Source organism: Malaclemys terrapin, chromosome 10 (assembly GCF_027887155.1).
Source record: "Malaclemys terrapin pileata isolate rMalTer1 chromosome 10, rMalTer1.hap1, whole genome shotgun sequence".
Taxonomy (NCBI): Eukaryota; Metazoa; Chordata; order Testudines; family Emydidae; genus Malaclemys; species Malaclemys terrapin.
Genome location: NC_071514.1, coordinates 25,592,385 through 25,615,483, shown reverse-complemented (window position 1 = coordinate 25,615,483; position 23,099 = coordinate 25,592,385). Strand labels below are relative to the sequence as shown.

The 23,099-nt window shown below is 42.0% G+C and overlaps 1 protein-coding gene across 1 annotated transcript in view; it reads left to right on the top strand.

Annotated features, from left to right (window-relative positions):
- RFX7 (regulatory factor X7) overlaps positions 1–23,099 on the top strand; it is a 103,964-nt gene that overhangs the window by 43,605 nt on the left and 37,260 nt on the right. Inside the window, exons 2-4 of the mRNA XM_054042070.1 lie at positions 2,785–2,818; positions 14,441–14,523; positions 16,007–16,129. Coding sequence (XP_053898045.1) covers positions 2,785–2,818; positions 14,441–14,523; positions 16,007–16,129 — 240 coding nt within the window. The remainder of the gene's footprint in view (positions 1–2,784; positions 2,819–14,440; positions 14,524–16,006; positions 16,130–23,099) is intronic.

Sequence of the window (23,099 nt, the reverse complement as noted above, 5' to 3'; positions counted from 1 at the left end):
CATCTGAGGGTGAGATTTTACTTGTAATCAGTTTCTTAATGTATTAGGCTTAGACATGCGTGTTTTTGCTTTATTTTGCTTGGTGACTTACTTTGTTCTGTCTGTTATTACTTGAAACCACATAAATCCTACTTTTTATACTTAATAAAATCACTTTTGTTTATTAATGAACCCAGGGTAGGTGATTAATACCTGGGGGAGCAAACAGCTGTGCATATGTCTCTATCAGTGATATAGAGGGCAGACAATTTATGTATTTACCCTGTATAAGCTTTATATAGAGTAAAACGGATGTATTTGGGGTTTGGATCCCATTGGGAGCTGGGTGTCTGAGTGCTGGAGATAGGTAATCTGCTGAGCAGTTTTTAGTTAAAGTCTGCAGCTTTGGGGGTGTGGACCAGGCCTGGGTCTGTGTTGCAGCGGGCTAGCATGTCTGGCTCAACAAGGCAGGGTTCTGGAAGTCCCAAAATGGCAGGGAAAATGGGCTCAGAGGTAATTCCAGCACGTCAGGTGACAGTCCCCAGGGGGTCTCTGTGATCGAACCCATCACAGAGCCATTTTCTATTTTTGGTTTCTTATTTCTTACTGCTGACTTAAATTATCTCTAGTAGTTGCCTTCTCTAGCCATTCTTTGCTGCCCTGGCACCTGCATGTGAGGAAAATAAGTCTGATCACAGTAGGTCTTGTTCCTGCCAAGCTGAGCTAACGAGCTTTGGAGTTAGGGTTTAATTCATGCCCTCCAGTGGGAGCAAAGTTGTTCTCTGAATTTTGAAACTTTTAGTTTAGTACTTGTTTATTACTTTTCAAGTAATTAAGTATCTAGTGTTGTATCTTAGAGGCCTGTGCCTGCTTTCATTGATGCCAATGGTAAATATCCCACTGCTTTCCATAGGCTACAAAGTAAGACTAAGTGCATGAAGTAATCACTTTATTTGGAAGTGTTAGAGCCACTTAGGGGATAAAGTAGACTAGATTCCCCACAGTGTATTTTTTGGGGCATATTTACTTAGGGTTAGGCATTTGATCGTTCTAGAAGTAACTAGTCAATTGACAGGTCAGATATTGTCAAAAATGGTCAAATATCTGAAAAGACTAATTCAGTAACTAAGAGTAAGGCTTGGGCTATACTACATACATACTTTGGTATCATGACATCGCTCAGTGGTGTGAAAAATTCACCAAATTTAACCCCAGGTAGACAGCGCTATGTTGGTAGGAGAGCTTCTCCCGCCAACGTAGCTACTACCTCTCACAGAGGTGGCGTTATTAAGCCAATGGGAGAGAGATCTCCCATCGGCTTAGAGTGTCTTCACCAGACGTGCTACAGCAGTGCAGCTGTGCCGATGTAAATTTGTAGACTTTATGTTCTCCAGTAGGCTTAGGCTTGGATAAATACTTATGCCTAAGGCTGTGTGTCTATCACGGAAGTCACAGATTCCATGACTTTCCGTGACCACTGTGACTTCTGCAGTGGCCAGTGCTGGCTCTGGCAGCCCCTGGGCCAGCAGCAGTTTGGGTATATTGGAGGGGGCTCAGGGCTGGGGCAAGGAGTTGCGGTGTGGGGCACTTACCTGGGCGGAGGGGCCAAGGAGCTCCGTGTGGTGCCCGCACCCGCAGGTTCCCAGCCAATGGGAGATGCGGAGCTGGCACTTGTGGCAGGAGTAGCCCCCCGGCTGCCCCTCCCCCTAGGAGTTGCAGGAATATGCAAGTCAGAGCCAGGTAGGGAGCCTGCTAGCCCTGCTAACCCTCCCCCTCCAGCACCAGCAGGGGTCCCAGGCCACCCCCGCCAACACCCACGGTGCCCCCAGACCACCCCCACCCCGAGCACCCGCAGCCCCCCGGCCCATGTTTTAGTTAAGGGTATGTAGTGAAAGTTATGGACAGGTCATGGGCCGTGAACTTTTGTTTACGGTCCATGACTTTTACTAAACATACCTGTGACTAAAAGTAGCCTTACTTATGCCTAATCATGCCCCCCCCCCCAAAAGATTTTAATTCCGAAAAATGTGAATTAAAAAATGTTCTAAAAAAACCGTGTTCTAAAAAAATGAAAGAATGGCACCATGGTTCAATCACACCATCACTGCTGTCTACCCTAGGGCACTCTTGCTGGAATATTTGACAGTATTTGGCCCTGGTCAAACAATAGGCAGTCAATTGACTGGTTCGCCCAGCTGATGTTAAGTGAAATTACTTGTGATGTGATTCTCATTACTTTTTCCGTCACTCATCTTCCTGTAGCCAGCTGAAAGGTAGTAATATTAAATTGATTAGATTATTTATTGGAAACACTAAGTTGTCAATAGAAAAGCAGCTGTGGTTGACTGTAGAAGCTGTTCAAGATAACCAGAAATTCATATGTCTAATAAGATTTAATTAAATTATTTTTATAGGTGGACAAATCAAAAGAATCTGAAGCAATTACCAGTTGCAAAAACACTTAATACCATGCCAGAGCCCAATCCCAAGAAATAATGAGAATCTATCAATGCCACTTTGTGGAAGTGGTAGCCACTCAGTAACTCCGAATAGAGTTTCCCAGTTGCAGCATGAGATTGCATTAAACTTATAACCCTTGTTAGAAAAAACACATGTGTTTTAAATAACAACTATTTCTGGAAAATGTTTCTTCTAGAAAGTTACAGGATGAGTATTCTTGCTAAATAGCCAGGAATTAAGCTTGTAGCTTCTCAGCATAACAGCAGTTGGAAATTCTATTATGAAACATTTTATTTCGTTGCTGTACAGATTAACCTGAGACTTCTCTCTTCTTTTCTCCCCTAGCAAAACTGTACAATCTAAGGTGGACTGCATTTTGGTAAGTAGAACTTTAAGGTTTTCCAAATATTAAAAAGTGTTCTAAGACCACTATGGATGGCCAATGGGAATTGGCAGTGATTATGGAGCCCTTCATCACTATGCACCATTGGAAAAATTAACCTGGGGTAGTGACATAAGGTAGTTACCATCTGTCAGCTGTTCAGTGGCCTATGAGAAGTGAATTTAGTGATTTCAGTTCAGTTCTCAGTGGATACGTGCCCACATCACACAAGCCAGCCTCAAGATTGGTACAGATTGATGATGCCCTGGCTAGTAATATCACTGGATGATGCCCATACTGTCCAATAATTTCATCTGTAGGGCTAATCAATCAGGCTAGATCAGTGGTTTTTAAACTTTTATCATTTGTGGACCCCTAAAAAATTTCAAATGGAGGTGTGGACCTCTTTGGAAATCTTAGCGGACTCTTTTGGAAATCTTAGACATAGTAGGTGGACCGCCTGGGGTCTGTGGACCTCAGGTTGAAAACTACTGCATATTGCCACAGCAGTAAGGGATATTTTGCACTGTTGCTTTCACAGGAGTTATTGAATGCACTGGGTGGGGGGGGGGGGGAAATCAGTGTTTTACAGGGACATTTGCTATCTTTAGGCCTGATCCTGCTAGGAGCTGAGAGTCTTCTACTCCAATTAGCCTCATAAGGTACTATGTACTTCACAGGATCAGGCCCTTTTACCAGCAGGGATTGTACAGTTACATTTGATTTATTACAGTGGCTTGATTAATTTCAGTATGTCATCCTTTGCAAGGTCTTTGGGGCAGATACCATATTTTGGTTGTGTGTTTGTATAGTGCTTAGCACAATAGGGACTGGGACTCCTAAGTGCTATCACAATGTACATTATGATTTTATAAGATTCTTGTACGTGTTTAAGCTTCAGGATAGACAAAGATTGCCTGTTCTAAGCTCATTGAGCCCTAAAAGATAAGAGTCAAACTAATCCAAAAATTGCCATAGCAAGCAGGGTGGATTGATTTTAAATCAAAGCAGTTTAAATCACTGATTTTACTAATGATTTAAATTAGTACACTGGAAACATTGTTTTAAATCATCACTTTTAATTGCGTATTGCTATTATACTGTTTAGTTATTTTCCTAAAAAAAGGTTGATACTCATTGGTTAGTAACGATGAAAATGTGTTGCTTTCCAACTAAATATAGTCTTTGTGTTAAATTGGTGCTTCTTTTTGGTAACTAGGAGTATACACTATGTATCTTATACATATTTACTAAACCAATTGTATAGCTTAAGTTACATTTATCAGATGCTTAATGTTAACATTTTTTATTATGTTAGAAAATGGTGGATGATGCATTTCTTATTAACTAGATGATACATTTTTTACTTGTGATTTGTGTAAAGTTCTATTTGGATGGAAATTGAAATGCAATTAAAAATGTACAAAAATAGTATTTAATATTTTTAATTGTATAAACCTACCTTCAATATGCTGGAAATATAAGAAAAATGTACCAAAACAAATTTTGCATTTAAAACTAACAGTAGTTTAATAATTTAGTGAATTGTAGTTAGTGAATTGAATCAATTATTTCTGGCTACTGTGTCCTTCAGGATTTTAGAACTAGAATTCTCAAACTCTCACACTTAGGGCTAGTCTACACTGGCAACGCGTACCTTGTGTGGTCGTGGCGCAGCGCTGGGAGCGAACTCTCCCAGCGCTCTAAAACAGCCACCTCCACAAGGGGTGTAGCTACCAGCGCTGGTGCACTGTCTACACTGGCGCTTTATAGCACTGAAACTTGCTGCGCTTAGGGGGGTGTTTTTTCACACCCGTGAGCGAGAAAGTTGCAGTGCTGTAAATTGCCAGTGTAGACAAGCCCTTAGTTTTGGAAGAGGAAAACAAACTTTCCTGCTTTTTTAACTTCCAAATGGTTTTTAACTTTGAGTTAGCTGAATAAACTGAAATGAAGAAAATAATCACTGCACCTGCAGAAGGAGGCTACTGCTACCAAAAGCAGGTTTAGCACTTCAACAGACTCTGATTCCAGGTGCTTAGTCAATGACATCCACCAGTTCAGGGTTTAGCTTTCTTTAAAACTTGGCAGCAAATATGTACTACTTAATATTTTGTGTATTTATTTTAAATTATTCTGATACAATAATTTTATGCCTTAACATAGGTTATCAGTTTCAAATGTATTTTAAATAGGTTTAGTTTTAATAAACAAAGCTGTATTTAATTTAAATGAAAAAAATTAATTTAAATATATCGACTTTTATCCATCCTGATAGCATACTAGATATCTGCACAGATACAGGCCATCCATAAATACAACCTTCTCCACCCTGTGTCACTCCTGAAAAAACTAATCCATACCCCTCCGTAAAGAATTCCACACCATTGTCAAGATCTCTAACATTCGCCCAGAGAGCAGCTTTGCCGTATGCCTTATAGGCCTTGACTGCTTTGGGCTGAAGGGTGTATTTCTGAAGTTAGAGTCCTCAAAGTATGTCCTCTGATCAGCTCCTTCCCTTCCATACACAAGGAGTTCTGCCTAGAATGTCTGCGCTGACTGCAATTGAAGTAGTATTTCACGGGGAGAGCCATCTTAGGAAGACAGATGCCAAGTCAATTAGGGCTCTAAGGGTATGTATACACAGCAATAAAAAAAAACCATGGCACCAAGTATCAGAGCCAGGGTCAATTGACTCGGGCTGGCGGGGCTCAGGATGGTGGGGGTGGTAAAATTAGCAGTATAGATGCTCGGGTTGAAGCCTGGGTTCCACCCGAGCCTGAATGTCTACTCTGCAATTTTTAGGCCCCGGCCCCGGCCCTGGCCCCAACCCCACCCCCAACGAGCCTGAGTCACCTGATCCGGGCTTGCCATGGCTGTGCCTTGGATTTTTTATTGCTGTATAGACATACCCTAAATCAGAAACAGTTTATGCTCTAAATCAGCGTAAATCCCACTCCCTTAATACTGTGATCTTGCACCTATGTTTAAGCCAGGAAGCAACCATTTTTATAGATTTGAGGGCTAAAAAAGAGCATTATGATCACTTAGTCTGACCCCCTGCATAAGAGGTCATGGAATTTCACCCAGAAATGAGTATTTAATAAAGTTATGGCTCAAGCTGCCCTCTAGCTACCTTCATATAGTATCTGTGTAGCCATATAGCTGAGCACGCTAGGAACACTTTGAAGGCGAGTTGTCAAAGGATAATTTGGATTTCCAAAGTATTTTTTCTGAGAATAAAGTTACCCTAATTTATGGTAGCTAAATGATATTTCTTTAAACTAAGCTATATTTTTGTATCCATGTCCTTTCAAGGACCAGCTTCTGATCCAGTCTTGCCTACACTTAAAGGGATTCTTGGGTACATTCGATATTCAGCCTGAGGATGAAAGTGGCCTCCTGCCTCCTTCTTCCTTAATGTCATCAATGGCAATTGCTCCCCGTATTGCCTCTAAAGTAGGTTGACGATCATCCTTGAGCAGAGGACCCTGATAGGGGTGGTCAATGGCACGAAGGCAAGTTGCAGCAGGTAGAAGCAAATATAATTAACTCTTTTCACAGTGCAGTATAGGGCAGAACTGCTTAAGCAGCACCAGAAGAAGAATATAGGAGCAAATCGTTTGCATTCTGTGCATTTACAAGAAAATTGTGTTAGAGTTGGAAATAGGGTTACCATATTTCAGCAAGCAAAAAAGAGGACTGGAGGAGCCCCCCCCCCCCCCCATCCTGCCCTAGCCCCGCCCCTCCCACTTCCCGCCCCCCTCAGAACCCCCAACCCTCCCCCCATTTCTTGTCCCCTGACTGCTCCCTCCTGGGATCCCTGCCCCTAACTGCCCCCCAGGACTCCACCCCCTACCTAAGCCTCCCTGCCTCTTGTCCCCTGACTGCCCCCTCCTGAGACCCTCCCCCCATCCTAACTAGCCTCCTAGGACCCTACCCCCTACCTGTACCCTGATTACCCCAACCCTTATCCACACCCCCACCCCCAGACAGACCCCTGGGACTCCCATGCCCCATCCAACCACTCTCCACCCCCTGACAGCCCCCCCAGAACTCCCGACGCATCTAAACCCCTCTGCTCCCTGTCCCCTGACTGCTCCAATCCCTCTCCCCACTCCTGCCCCCTGACAGCCCCCCCCAGAACTCCCAAACACCCCCTCCCCCGCTCCTTGTCCCCTGACTGCCCCCTCCTGGGACCCCTGCTCCAAACTGCCCTCCAGAACCCCACCCCCTACCTAAGCCTCCCTGTTCCTTGTCCCCTAACTGCCCCCTCCTAAGACCCCCCCCAAACTGCCCCCCAGGACCCTGACTGCCCAAAACCTTCTCCACCCCCCCACAAAGCCCCCCCCCAAACTCCCGACCCCCCCCCCGTCTCTTGACTGCCCCCTCCAAAATCTCCCTGCCCCTTCTCCTGCCCCCTGGCCCCCTTACCCTGCCGCTTTCAGAACATGGTGTTTGGCTCTGTGCGGAGCCGGACATGTGGCTGCGCTCCCCAGCGCAACACACAACCCGGTCCCTGCCCCTGCACAGTGCTGCCGGAGCGGGGTGCTGGGCTGCAGGGGAGGAGGAGCTGCCGAGGCCCGATGCAAACGGCCCAGCAGGCCGGCCGGCTCAGAATGCAGGGAGGGAGCGGGGGAGGAGGAACTCTACAGCTGCTCCGGAGTCCAGCCCGGCAAGCTGCGGGGGAAGGGCTCTGGCTGCCAGAGCCCCATGCGAGCGGCTGACTTTCCTGCAGCCCTCCCAGCCGCGCCTCGCTCTGCATGGGGGGGAAATCCCGGACATTTTTAGTGATTTACAAATTCCCCCCCGGACGCTATTTTTAACACAAAAAGGAGGACATGTCCGGGTAAATCCGGACGAATGGTAACCCTAGTTGGAAACAGGTTTCATACTAATAGTCTTGGATTTAGAATTTTTAAGTGCAGATCATCGGCTTGTCTAGCAGCCACCAAGGGTAGTCAACATTTGGAGGGCGGGGGAATAAAAATCTGGGCAGCAAGTCTCAGGGCCCAAGTCTGTAGACTTGGACTCCGAAATTTGCTGTTGTGGGTTTTTTTTGTTTGTTTTTTGTTTTTTTGCAGTGTGGACGTACACTAAATGTTTCCCGTCGCTTGTTGGATGGGCTTTTGGATTATTTTGGTCAGTTGGACCATTTAGCCATTTTCCTAGATAGAGCTTTAGCCTGTAATGCTAAAGAACAATCTCCACAACTTGATTTAGAATATCTCAAGGGTTTCTGTATGCTCTGACCTTGCATTTCAAATGCTTCCCTGTCTGTCCTGCTAATGGTATCAGATCTCCATCCATAATTGAATGGTTCTCTCTTGGGTAATTTACCTTTGAGACAGGATACATACTTAATGTAGTGCAGTCAGTTATAAATACAGCATAGCATTGTTCAGAAGGCTGGAATCAGAATAGGTTACAGGAAATAGAAGTGGTGAATTACACCAACCACAACACGGAAACTCAGCTAGGAGATCTGTTCTTGCTATTGAAAGCTGTAAACCGTTGTGTGAGAGTCTGAGAATTCCCAAGCCCAATGAAATTAGAACATCGTTGCCTTTTAAAAATCCTTATGGGAAAGTTTGTGTTAGGAACTTCTCTCTGCAAGCCCATTCTCCTCTCTGCCCTCTGGGGGACAAAGGCTGTCTGCCGTATTTACTGATCTCACATTTCAGCTATGTCTGCACTGAGGAGCCTATGTCACCATAGCTATGTTTTTTCCACACCCCTCACTGACGTAGCTATGCCAATATCAGTTTAAAGTGTAGACCGAGCCTTACTATGAACAGATTTATATGATTATCAGCAACTGACTCCATGTGATCTGGACATTTAGACACGGCCAGATCTCTTCTCCCCTACACCCCTCTACTTCCAAAGAACCAAGCTTGTGGGCAGGTCTGTCCAGTCCACTTAAGTGTTCAGCCTTACGTGTAGTTTTCATGGTCTGTGCTTCCTCAAGAGACTTGCAGACTTCTTGGCACCATTTGAGTGCATAGTCCCATGAGGCATGCAGTTACAACAGATCCGTATCCTTTATCTTTTCAGTTTCTTTAATAACAACACCAAGGAGTGTTCAAGGGCAGTGCCATTTTGTCATAGCACTTTAATTGCTGACTGCAATAGAGAACATAAGAACAAGCCCTTTGGAGGAAAAACCACCTTTTAGCAGTTTACCTTGATTCAGGTAACTGAATTTACAAGTTGGCATCTGAAGAAGTGAGGTTCTTACCCACGAAAGCTTATGCTCCCAATACTTCTGTTAGTCTCAAAGGTGCCACAGGACCCTCTGTTGAATTTACAAGAAGTCTTTCTTCCTTAGTCATGTATGCTGTGAGAAGATGCTACTGCCACCTTCATATCAATTTCATCTTGTCCAGTTAGGTTTTGCCTTAAGGTTTCTAGCAAACACATTTTCATTGTAAGTAGAGACTCACATTATTTACTATTTTTCAGCATTTGTATTATGGTAGCACATAATCCTAGCCAGACACACAGCTCCAGTGTGCGGGGCACGGTACAAACATGCTGGAAGACTAAGCTGCTGGGGGCAGGGACCACCTAATTTAAGACCAGATGCAACAATTTAAGTTTAGGAGGACAGAGGATAACAGTAATAACTTCATATAGTTATTTATCCTTTTGTGTGTCTGTGTGTGTCTTGCTGCACTGTTTGCATCCTGACAGATTAAGTCAGTTTTTGGAAGATCATAAGAAAATCATTCTGTGCTGTGCAAACCAGAAGGGATAATTAGCAAGAATTGTGGGGTAAACATCCATTAAAGATTTATTGCAACATCTTTTAAACTGTAGTAAACAAGTCTAGAAGTAGGTGCTCACTTAGTGTGACATTGCTTGTTATATTTATGTTGCCACATACTAAATGAACTCCTGAACCTGATTATGTGGCTCACAGTTTGATCACTTAGCAAGAAGGTTAAGGTTCTTGGCCCTACCCCTTGTCTTTTAAAAGGAATTCAGTGCTAGTGAGAGGTACTGGATTGATGGCAATGATCACTGAAGTCCCTAATCTACAGAGGAGTTTGAGCATGGGCAGCAGTAGTACAAACCCTCTCCTACCACTGAAGTGCTTCAGTCCTGTTCTACATAGCTATTATCCTGTAGGGGAGAAAGGGACTTTCAGTTATCCAGTATTTTACTGTATTATGATAGTGACTGTCCCCTCCTCCAAATATTGGCATCTGTAGTTGGACTGAGACTACCAGTAAATTAACTAGAGGCCACCAGACAGCTTCAGATGGTAACAGTTTTGGTCAGTGCTGGTGCGGATTCAAATTTGGTTCTGTGTTGAGGGAGGAGGGAGAGTAGTTTTTAAAATGGAAATCTTGTGTAGCTGAAGGCTTTCTCTTCAGCAGGAAAAAAGGTATGGTGAAGAAGGGGCAGTTGGAAGTTTTTACATGAATTAGCAGATCAAGGTGAGGTACGGCTCCCCCATAGTCTTTAACTCTACTTTGCTATGGGGGAGTCTAGGTTTTATTTTGAACTGCTAACATTTTTTCTTAGTGAAAACACAACTTTAGTAAAAACCACTTTATTGTGGTGTTTTGAGTAGGTTCAGAGCAAATTCGTCTGTGCTGTCACTTCACTGACCTCAAGGTGTTCTAATAATTGTCATGAAATCTTGGCTCTGAATGTACACCTGAAGCCTGCTAAAATGCTGATCTGATTGGTAATATAAACGTGATGAAATCTGAACCTGCTTCTGGATGATCTCCATGGACTGGAGAAGAGGTTAAAGCTCAAGAAATTCTAGAACTGTTTCTTTGCAGGATTTACTATGTGAAGAGATAAATTAAAAACCTCTCTTTAGCCATTCAGCTATATTCTAAGAGCTTGAAGTGGGTCAGACATGCTGTTTCTGTATTATACTTCACGTTTGTGAGTCTTTTCTGGTCAGATAATTTTACAAAAGGAGTTAAAGGACACTGAAAAAAGTAGATGGGGGAAAAATCCGTTGGCATAGAATTATCTTGCAGTTCACAGATATAATTTGCTGCTGATTTTTAGTATCCTTGATGTTTTCTGCAAGAGTTATCTGTGTGTTAGTGTTTGTTCAGAGCTTTGATGTAATACTTCTGAGTAAAAATGAATAATTTTACCATGTTGAAAGGTTGTATGATCTTTCACTACTCCAGAAAGGACTTTTAAGACAAGGGAAGCTAGACTGGTAGTGTCAGGTGTGTTTCAAGCTTTGCCGCAGAGACATTTTAGAAACCTCACACTTTTTTGTTGAAACATATAAGGTGTGAAAACTGGTAGGAAGAGTCAAAAATGGCAATGTTTCAATGTGAGCACAAAGCTCTTCTTATAAGTCATAGTAAGTTCTGTGTTTTACCGACTTAATACAAGGCAAGTTCATTCCTGCATGAATTTTGAATGGCTCATGTTAGAATGCATAGCATCAGCAATGTAGTTTATACAAGTGACTTTTCCATCCTGAGACGCTGCATGTCAGTTTTGTTTACTTGCAGCTAGTTATTTTTAAAAACATCCATTTTTAAAATAGTAACTGCTGTTTGGATGAACTCTTCATTATTAGTAATCCTTCCTTCTCCCTCACCCCCACTGTCAGGGTTGTGTTACTAAGGAGCAGGATTATAAATCAGATGAATCTACTCTGCCACGGACTGAATTTGGCCAAGATTCAATGACGAGAGTAGAAGAGCAAACTATAGAGTCAATCAATCATGAATGAATATGTATTCTAATGAAGTCTGACAAGTTTTATAGCAAATCTGCCATTATATGCACGTTTCATTACTGTTTTTACCAGCTGTAGTTTGGGATCTACGTTCTTTTAATTTAAAAAAAAAAAAAAATCAGCGGGGCCACTCCGGTGGCTTGCTGGTAGCATATTTCCTTTTTCCAGATTTGAGATGAACTGATCCTGGAACTAAGTTATTTAAAAAAAAGATTCAAAACTTAAGGCTAAATGTTAAGAGTATACTCCCAAAGCATATAGCATCCTAAAAAGCCTGCAGCAGTGCTCAAATCCTTCAACCCATCCTCACCAAAAAGCCAGAAAAAAAGTGGGCTATGATTCCACCTCCAGGTTTGGCAACAGGAAATCACTCAAGCTTTGCTGCTCTTTATTTCACTAAAAACCCTTACAGGAACTACAACCCTGCATGTATCAGCAGTTCTCATCTTTTGGTTCCTTACAACTCACGATTGACTTTTGCTCAAACCTACAGTGGCTGTTGGAACAAAACAAAAAAAAAAAAAGAGAGAGAGAACACGATCCTAGGCAAGTGCAGTTCTGGATCTGTCTGAAATTGAAGGAGTGAGACACAGCTCCACCCAGGAACAGATCAGGGTAGATGACTCTCTATGTAAATACATACTGGAGCCTCCCATTTAATTTGCTTGCCAGGCATATTTTTCCTGCTTCTGTATAGTGGGGGAGTCACTTGTACGAACGAGGGGAAAAAATTCTAGACCCTAACATAGAAGCCATCTTCTGTCTCTTTACCAGAGCCCTTTTCTTTGTCTCTGCCTGGACTTTCTTAGTTCTTACCACTGCATGGTCTTACCACTGCCCTATTATAGGAGCTATTTTCCCAGCATGCCCTTTCTGGATACTGGCCTGTGGTCTTAACAACAAGGAGTCTGGTGGCACCTTAAAGACTAACAGATTTATTTGGGCATAAGCTTTCGTGGGTAAAAACCTCACTTCTTCAGATGCATTTTACCCACGAAAGCTTATAAATCTGTTAGTCTTTAAGGTGCCACCAGACTCCTTGTTGTTTTTGTAGATACAGACTAACACGGCTACCCCCTGATACTTGACAGTGTGGTCTTAGCCAGTCTTAGCCATTTAGGATTAGAAAGCTCTTTGATTCTCTGGTCTCACCTCCCCCAGACAAATTTTTGTCTAGTTCTTTCTTTCCTCAGAATATATTTTCTCATTACTTAGTGGCTCAGTCCTCTCAAGAGACTTTATATATGTTGTTTGTTGTATCATTCTCAGAATTGTTTGTTTTGTTTTACACTGTGATGCTGCTAGTTATACACTAATTACAAAGCAAAATAAATATTAACATAATAATTCACTTTATAGTACATCCCCCTTCATAGTTTTTCAGAGGTGTTGACCTCTTGGCCACCTGACAAGACTCCTCTCTGCCTTGATTGAATTAGGGGACACCCTGCTTTGAAATTAAATTGAAGTTCTGATTAGTTGCTTTCTTCCTTGGTTTCATTCACTCTTAGACTTAATAAGCAGATGCCTGGGTTTTCTCTTTTAGTTGAGCAATTTTAAAAGTGAAATAACGGTCAAGGAGAGATGAATTAATCACATTCCAGATAGCATTGTTTTATGTTAAAAAATAATTGCTCATATTTACTCAATGTTGCTTATGCATGAACTAGTTTTACTTTAGCAATAGTCTTCTCAAATTAGTGTTAAAACAAATGAAGTGTAAATTTTTATATAAACATTATAATTTAAATAACATAAGTTCACCTTATCTTTGGTACTTTCCTGAAGGAAACTATTTGCTCCTGGCTGTGGGAAGTCTGGTTTATTCGTCTGTGCTCTATGCTTGGATATGTTACCCAGGTTACCAAAATTGACTTTGCTAATATTTCAGATCCAATTTACTGCTCTGGGATCACCCAAAGCCTTGTTCCTTCATGATAACACTGCGTCATGCATCTGCTGCTCGGGTGTGCATGTGCCTGCTGTGTTTGTTTTGTTTTTCACCACCTTCAATGATTTAAAGCAGTGGTTCTCAACCGGCAACCCAATCAGCACGTAGCTGTGGCCCATGTGATATCCTCAGGGCCATACAGGTAGTATATATAGATTGTGTGGATGCAGCCCACATAACACATAGAGAGCTGCATATGCGGCCCACAGTGGTAAATAGGTTGAGAACCACTGATTTCAAGGCTTTGAGCCAGATCCTTAGGTGATAGGAATGGGCATAGCTCTGTTGAAGTCAGTGGAGGTACAATGATGTACAGCAGCTCAGAATCTGGCCATCAATATCGATGTAATCACTCTGTGACAGCCACTTACATTGACTTTCCAAAAAGCCTTCTTTAGGGCTTGCTGTTTGACCATTGATACAGTTGTATGGTCAGTCCAACAATCGTGCTGTATTACAGAAGAGCCATTATTTGATGCTTTGGTCTTAGGGTGTTGAATGCTTTGGTCTTAGGGTGTTCCTCCAAGTCTAGGAAATCATAATGAAAGGTTTCAATTTAAACTTCTTTTCATTACAGTGTTTTTTGGCTGGGAAAACTGTTTCTGGTTACCAGGATTAACTTTTTCCTTTACAGTTAAAAACAGGCAAATATTCCAATGTTCACTTTCGTTTTAAGTGGTGATCATAATTAATATTTATTATTATTTGCCTTACCGTAATGTCTCTAGGTGTCCCAGTCATGGACCAGGATCCTGTTGTACAAACACAGAACAAAAGGGTGGTCCCTGCCCCAAAGAGCTTGCAGTCTAATGCTTTCACATTGCCAAACGTTGCGTGTTGTTTTATTTGGGATCATTTTGAAAATGTGTGTTTGGTTTTTTTTACAACCCGTCATGCTGTTCATTTACCATTTGCTTTTTTAAAAAACCTTGTTTTCTAGCAAGAAGTTGAGAAGTTTACAGACCTAGAGAAACTCTACCTCTACCTTCAACTGCCTTCCGGTCCCAGCAATGGAGAGAAAAGGTGTGTGGGTGTGGGTGTTTAATATTAATATTGGTATAGTTCCCATGAGATTTTTTTTTCCCCATCAAACACACATTTATCAACTGTTTCTGGACACAGTAATGTTTGTTTATTTTCAGAGAACTAGTTCTTCAGTAAATCTGAACTTTGGGACCCCTTGATGCATAATAACAAATCTGACAATATAAGCTTTGCATGGTAGGCTGTTTATGAGGAAGTGCTTTTGGTTGGGAATCTGATTATGGACCAGGTCTGACTGTTGCCTCAATTTTTATATAATGGGGGTATAATATAGCACTTAATCATTCTTTCCTATAGTAATATTTTATTACTTCATGGTAGGTCTGACAGTATTTGTTCATTTAGGTCCTTGCCATCTCTGAAATAACTCCACATCTCACACTTGTAATAATTAACCATTTCCCCCTCATACCGATATCCAGAACAAGTGTTTTTTATTAGAGCTGATTGAAATTTCCCATATTTTGAGTACTCATGTTTTTTTTAATTATGAAGAGACTCCATTGTCTCCATAATTTAAGGAAGAATCTTGCCTTAATTTTTAACTTCACCAAAACATAACCAATCCACATGAAAGTGTATAGGCAGGAACTTATGCCAGGACAGACATTTCTGGGAAGTTTGAGGCAAATTGTAAAATGCATTTGGGAAATATGAGGGATGACCATAACCTTTTAAGTATGATGGGCTACATGAAGTTCTTCATTCTGTATGTCCCCAGTGCAGACCGTACAAAGTCTAAAGCATCAATTAGGGGAACCACATTAGAGATCCAGAAGGTGCTACAGTTCTTTATACTCAGTGGTTCCATTCTGCTTGACTGATGGGTTACCTTGCATACAGCTTTCCCATCAGTTTGCCCATTGCTACACTGGACTCACAGAAACCTATTTCAGGAATGCAGTAAATTGTCCTTTCTTTAATGTTGTTTTCATTATATGTCATATCCTGACCCTGATTTATACAATAGTAAGGGGCATGAAAGCTCCTTATGCTCATATAAAATGGGGGTGCATTGGGAAGACCAGCCCAACAAGATATCAGGGAGACATGGTACATATAGTGGAGGAGAGGTGCAGTGGCTTGGACAACATAGGAGGTATGGTATTTGAACCTGTCTGAAGTGGCCCTTTCTCCCTCCCACCCCCCCTACTCTATATTGAAACTGCGGTTCTGCGGATGCATACATGAATAGATGTTGTATGAATGGCTTTGTAAGGAATGATCAAAGTTCTGTTTTTGTTTATGCCTACTGTTATTCAGCAAAAACAGCTCATAGATGAGACATGATGGAGTAAATTTTAAGAATTGCGCTTACGGGGTGCCTGCACAGGAACTCCTGTTTGTCCATGATTTCTTTCCATGTGAATCTTTTCAGCCCATTTGAACACTTAACTCTACTAATTGAAGAGGAGCTATAGAGTACATTGTCTTCATCAGATCTATTTCTGTTTTCACTTAGCGATCAGATCTCGATGTCATCAAGCCGTGCGCAGCAAATGCATGCATTTTCTTGGATTCGGAATACCTTGGAGGAGCACCCAGAGACGTCCCTTCCCAAACAGGAAGTTTATGATGAGTACAAGTGAGTGCTGCTAAATTGAATCCATACATCTAGTTGTAGCAATGCATAAAGAGTAGTGTACACAGTACAGATATTTAACCAGATGCTACAATTGCTTCCTTTATAAGCAGAGGCTTGAACTGCCTTGACTAAAGTATAGTTAAATATGGTGGAGGTTAGAACTTAAAATCTGACATTGTTTATGTTGACTATGAGGTTTAAATGAGAGGAACTGTGGATGAAATTCTGGGCCTACTGAAGTCAGTGGGAATTTTTGCCATTGACTTTGTAGGGCTAGGATTTCACCATCTGTGCAGAACAATAAAGAAGTGAAAAATCTTTTTTTTCTGCAGTTTCAGACTTTGAGGAAGGACATTGTTAATGTTTTTATAAAATGAAACATAAATAATAATCTGGATATTAAACTTGCTAAAATTAGAGTGCAGTATACACAGAAAGGCCCTGCTTCCTGAGACTCTCCTCCTGTGTTCAGGTGGAGCCAGTTACAGGTTTGGAACCTAAAAATGCATTTAATTAAAACATGTCAAAATTAGTGATCAGAGTTTACTTAGCTCAGAGACTGGGCAAGTCATACATTATTCCACTGACACATATATGTCTGTGTTGTATGTCTCAGTGCCTTAGTACGTATTCCTGGTAATAAATGCAAATAAGACCAGTTCCTATGCATTAACATAATGTCTGAGGATGCACTAACTACAGTGATGCAACTGCTACTGTATTCAGTATTTGCACTTTTGAAAGTAAGATCATAATTTTAAACTGCAGATTAAATAAATCTAAAGTTAAGAAACTTTTTAAAAAATAAGGACTTAAATTAATATTATTTATATTATGATAGAAAAAGAGGATTTGTGTACAGAACACTAATAATATCTTGCAGTAAATTTATATTGTTCCTTTCATGCAAAAAAGGCCCAAATTACTTTTTGCAAACTGTGTACATACATCACCACTGAAATGCAGTGATTTCTTACATGCAAGATGGTGGCAACTAACCAGTGCCCAACACATTGCACAGCAGTGCAAACGGGGGAGTTTTGGTCAAGCAGATGGAAGTAAACCATAACTTCAAAGTGCTAAGAGATCTTAAAGCCCAGACAATATATTGGGTAAGGCTGGTCAACCAAAAGACCACATCACACAAAGTCAACTGCATGAAAGTCACTTTATCTGCATCAGGAGGATGAAGGGCTGAATCGACCTTACTGGGGTTTGAACAAGTAATTCATGGAATTGTAGATATTTCAAAACTAAGATTTTAGTCCACTAAATGATCCCCTCTGGAATAATACATGAAATATTGTGTCTGTCACAGAGAATGAGCCCTCATGCAGTAAGCCTGTTTCCAACAGGTTGCAGTACAGTGAAACCCCGCTATAACGCAATGATTGGGGTCCAAAAAATTTGATCGCGATAAATGCGGGGTCGCGGTATAGCAGGGTTACGAAAATTTTACCATTTAAAGCCAGTCAGTTTCAAGCCGGTCAATTTCTCTTGGGCAGAGAGCAGGGGAGATGTGCAAGGGGCAGAGGAAGAGTGAGGAGCAGCTGGGGAGGAGAATGGCTCTTCCTGCCAAAAGGAGAAGCAGGGATAAGGGGGAAGAGGCAGTGGGGAAGGCACGTTCCTTTTTTTTGTTTTTGTTTTTTTTTGTCCTTCGGCGGCGCTCCGGCCGTGTTTTTTTTTTTTTTTTTTTAAGCGCTTGGGGCGGCGGGAACCACCTTATGATCGCGCTATATCCGAATTCTCATTATCGCGGTGCGCGTTATAGCGAGGTTTCCCTGTATATCATAATGGTCATAGAATTGGTAACCAAGCCAACACACGTTTGTGTTCAGTTAGATCTCAAAGCTACCATATAGCTAGAAAAGAGATGAGGACTGGAGGAAGGGAGCAGTCAGACAAGAGTTGGCTCTGAATGTATTTAAAACCAAAATCCAAAAATTAATCAAATCAAAAAAACATGGCCCAATTCCTTGAAGATGAATTTGAATAAAGAATTATGATGTGGTATTAACAGTTTCGCCTTCCAAATGATTACAGTAAACTGCAAGGTGCTTAGTACTCATCTCACAGAAGGTGCGCAGTGCTATGACCAGATTTCCTCTGCAGTGTGTATATACATCACCTTAATTAACGCTGTCTGGCAGAGTCACTTGCTCCGACTGAGTTAAAATGTGGTGGTATTAGCTTGCCTGGAGTTACTGAACACGCACACACCTAGTTCTGAAATCTCACCATCAACTCAAGTTGTGACGTAGGCTAGAAACATAACCAATAGTGCAAGTATGTTGAATTAACCAATCACCGAGCAGTCAGTTACATATACACACAGCAACAAAGGCAACAGCAGCTGCTGCACAAGAGAAAAACGTAAGCGTTATTCTTAAATATATTTCTTATTAAATAATTTATAGCCTGGTTCAGCAACAAATCTGCTTGGCTTCCATGCTGTGCCAAGCTACAGATGCCCAGAAAAATAATCATCTACAGATTGTGTAGTGTGAAACTTGAACAGATTTTCTGTGTAGCTACAACAAGCCTTTGTGTGTTGTTTTTTTCCCCCTCACAAAATAAGGATGGTGAGGAAATATCTGGGAAAATATCAAATATTTGTAATCTGTTCTCCTTTTAAAGCATCTGTTCTCTTTTAAAAACATTTAGCTTCCATGAATATTTTTGAGTTACCCTCGTGCATCAAAAGGAGACTAGACGCAGGGTAGGATGTCGTGGGAAATGGCATATAAATAGTAGCATTAGTTCTGATAAGACATTTCTCCCTTCTTGGGCGGATTAAGACATCTCAAAACCTACTTTTGTCTATGTCACTCATGAGTTGTTATTTCCATCCTCCACCTGTGAAGACAGATGTTGTTTGGAGTTCACAATGAGCACTTTATACACACAGATAAGAAAATTCATTAATATTATAAAATATGGAGGGGTCATATGTCCATCAGAGGCTAACGAGACTTTTGAGGAGTTGCATCATAAACCTAACACTTAAATTCCTGCTGTAAATATCAGTCAGAAATTCTTCTTTGTAGTTTTACAGAAATGCTGAATTTCTGCTTCAACTATGATGTGGTGGTTTTAGCCTGTTTTATTACAATATAGTTTGGATTCCAAGTGTTTGAAATGTTAAAGGCAGAAGCACAGAATCTACCCAAATCCAGCATAGACAAATTTTACTTGTGTTACCTCCCTCTTCAAGTTTCAATGCACTTTTATCTGTACACTAATTCTTCCTTTCTATACATATTTACTTCTCTTTATGGTTTTATAAGTTGGGTGTCTAGGAAGAGATTTGAATTTTGTGATTAAATAGAAGTGACTACACTCATCTTGCCTTTAAAGTGGTAAAATAAATGAAAATTAAATTACAAAATAAAATAGTAGCAGCCCAGGAAGGTTAAGAACTTGCAGTTTAATTCCTGTTATGAGGTGGTTCACAGGGACAGATCCACTCTCACTGGCATTAGGAGGTGCAGTTTGCACCAACCATCATAAGCAAGGCCCCCTGTGCCCTGGAAGGCTTTAACACCAGGGAGGGAGGGCAGGTGATGTTTTCTCTGTGAGCCTCCCTTCAGGTTTACGCCAGGGAGATGCAGCTTTAAAATGTGCTGGGGACTGCATGGTATGGCACTGGGGATGCACAGAATAAATGCATCCCCTTTATAAGGTCCCCTCACCATTCTGTTTGACACACCCATCCAGCAAAGAGGAGTTTTGTTGATGCAACTTCTTTCCACCAGTAAGTATTTTCTACATGGGCCTATGCCATCAGAAACCAGTGTAAATCCTAGACTAATTTAGTGCATAGAGTGCAATCCTGCAGCCGTTGCTCAGGCAAGACTCCCATCTGCCTGAGTAAGGGCTTAATGGGCAAAGACATGGCTACACGGCTTCAACTGATGAGAAAATCTTTCAAGAAGAAAATTAAAGATGGCACATGTTGCTGCACTGATTTCTAGCTCTGTCTGGGCTCTGCTGTAAAATTCCTGTTGCTGCAATCTTGCTGCCACTGTGATGATCTGAGATAAGTGCATCAGATCATTCAAATATTTGATGTAATGGAGCTAATTGTTCATTTAAGTTTCTGATAGAGTTGGTAAATTTTGATCAGAAGTTCTTTAGTTCCCATCTTCCTCCTGTAAATTATTAATCACTACTTCACTGTCTGTAGAGGGCAACCACTTGATCTGTAGATGGTGTGTGGTAAATGTTAAAGATCTCAAGCAATGAGTTAGAAAAGGAAGCCTCAGGAACTAGAATAGAAGAGATTGAGTGCTGAAAACTCAGCTAGATTGACGCAGATTGGCAAATGTGTTAAGTGTTACATATTTTTTTTGTTTCATACACACTGTAGTATTGGCTGATACTTTCTGTGATGGGTATACAAACCCTAGGGTTGATGGGCTGCAGGGGGCCCAGTCAACCCCACCCCATGACACTTCAGAGGTGTCAGGCTGGGAGAGGAGCTAAAAAGAGAGAAATGCCTGTCTGGGAAGGAGAACGGATTTTGAGCTTTCACTAGGAGAGAGAAGGTTGGCTGGGCCAGGAACTGGGGTAGATTGTTGCATATTTGGTCCTCCCTGAGGGAAGGGAAGATTTTACATTTCTTACTGTTTATTTTGGACTTTGGGTACCCTGGAAGGGGTGGAACTATTACATGACCTAGCTGGAGGGCTAAATCGCCTCAACCCAGAAGGTGTTGGAGTCTGGGTGGAGCAGTGGAAGAGCGAGAGGGAAACCGAGGCAGAGCCACTGCCCCATTGTGCCATGCTACAAGGAGGCATGCACTTTTCTTTCAAGGAAATAAAAAAATAGTTCAAAAGAATATATAGTGCAGTCCCCTAAAAACTGAAAGCAATTGGACATACCTATACAGGCAAACTTTCTGTAAAGTCTTGTGTCTTTATTGGCCTTTATTTCATTAATTTATTTTATGTTCCAGGTTATTTAAATTTTGTATCTCAAGCGCATATTTAGATTGTAGGTCTCACAGAAAAAGTGCTTTATTCTGAGGGCTTGTCAGCATGATGCCTTAGTCCATACTAGATGGGGTGTAAATTCTAAGGGGTTCTAATATGTCCCATACTAACTGGCCTATATGGACTCTGCTGGCATGCACTAAAAGTTCTCTAGTGTGTGTTCTTGTAGTCCCGTTTCAAATAGTACTGCATTAATGCACACTAGGGAACGTTTAGTGCATGCCAGCAGAGTCCAGGTGGACCAGTTAGTGTGCAACTGCTGGTGCATGTTAGAATTTACACCCCTGTTGGTGTCAATTAAGGCAATGTGTAGCTAAATCCTGAGTCAACCTTACTGTGGATAGTGTAGGGAGGCGGGGAGGCCCTTTGCAAAGGAAAGTACGCAAGACTCCAGTATCTTTACCATCTCTGATTTGGACACCTGCACCCCCATCTGCTTTCACTCAACCTGTCCTCCATGCAAGCACAAAAGCTTCTGGGCATATCAAAGCCCACCAACATGCCAAGAGGGCAACAAGCAGAGAGGGGAGCCATTAAGAAAAGGCATTTGGTGCGTGGCGCTGAGTCAGCATGAGACCACAGAGACCACGTGAGGCTTTTCCAGGCTGAGCTTGGAGGAGGGGTTGCAAATGCCATGGAATGATCTGTCTGTAAATTTAAATTACATGATAAAATAGTAGGTGCTCAAAAAGGTCACAAGCTTGCAGGAGCTTCCAGCCTGGACCCAGGGAACCCCAGGCAGCTGTGTAGATGTGTAGCTGCTGCTAAGTCCTTGTTAGAAACAGACTTGCTATTCTTGGTGGTTGCATATTTTTCTTTTTCCCCTTAGAGTGAAAATTTTCATTTGAAAAGAAGTGAGCGATAAGGTCCCAAGCCCAGTGCTTGCTAGTTTAAGTGGGTTTTACTTGTACTGCTCAACTTCAAACAAGGATTTTCAACATTCACTCTCTCAGTTCTCACTGACTACATCAAAGAAACTGTAGAGTACACCCAGATGTATGCTACGGAGATGATGCTTTGTACTGAAGCTGAAAGCCAAAATACAACTGGCATCAGCTAGCTGTATTACCATATCTTTTGAGAGCCCCTAGAGTCGAGTCAAGTCACAGTTCAGTGGAGGCTGGTGACATCTGAAAATGGATAGGTGAAACTGTCAAAGGTCCTTTCAGAGCCAATTTATGGCAGAAGGTAAAGCTGCTTCTGAGGCCATGTTTACACTACAAACTTTGGTCGACGCAAGATATGTCAGTGTAAAGCTGCCACAATTAGTATATCGCTCGTGCGCATGCATGCTTGGCTGCTTGTGTCGGCACTTCGTGTACTCAACAGGAGAGCTTGTGTTGATGCAAAGTGTAGTGCACCATGGGTAGATATCCCACTGTGCCATGCTCCACCCTCTGGTGGAATGTTTTTTGGGGAATTTTTGAATACATCGTGGGGCACACGTGAGTCGTGCAAGGGGGTGCTGGGAGCAAAAGGTCAAGTTTCCATCATGCAACTTTCTCCATCCCATAATTCCATACCTATCCCATAATTTTTGTCTTTCTTCTTCTTCTTTTTTTTTTTTAAATCCCACTTTTTGCTATAGCGTCTCTGTCAGAATGTCAAGACCTACCGGTCATGAACCTGGGTCTTGGGAGTCACCACAATCCAGTCTTCCACCCAGCAGCTCAAAAGCAGCAGCTGGGACTGGGGATCATGAAGCCCAACTGGGGCACAAGTCCTATCCCTATGCTCTTGTTTGGGAAAGCTCCAAGACTCCTGATTGGGCCTCAGCCCCTGTGTAAGCCACGGGAGGAGACAAGTAGTTATTCGTACAACTGGGCTTCACTTGACATGGACTACAGGTCTGGTTGTTTACCTGTTCCTGCCTTCTGATCCTGACATCCTGGTGTCCTGATTCAGCCAGAGTCTGGGTAACTACCTCCTGGTTCCTGCCATCCAGTTCCATCACCCGAACCTGACCTTGTATCCTG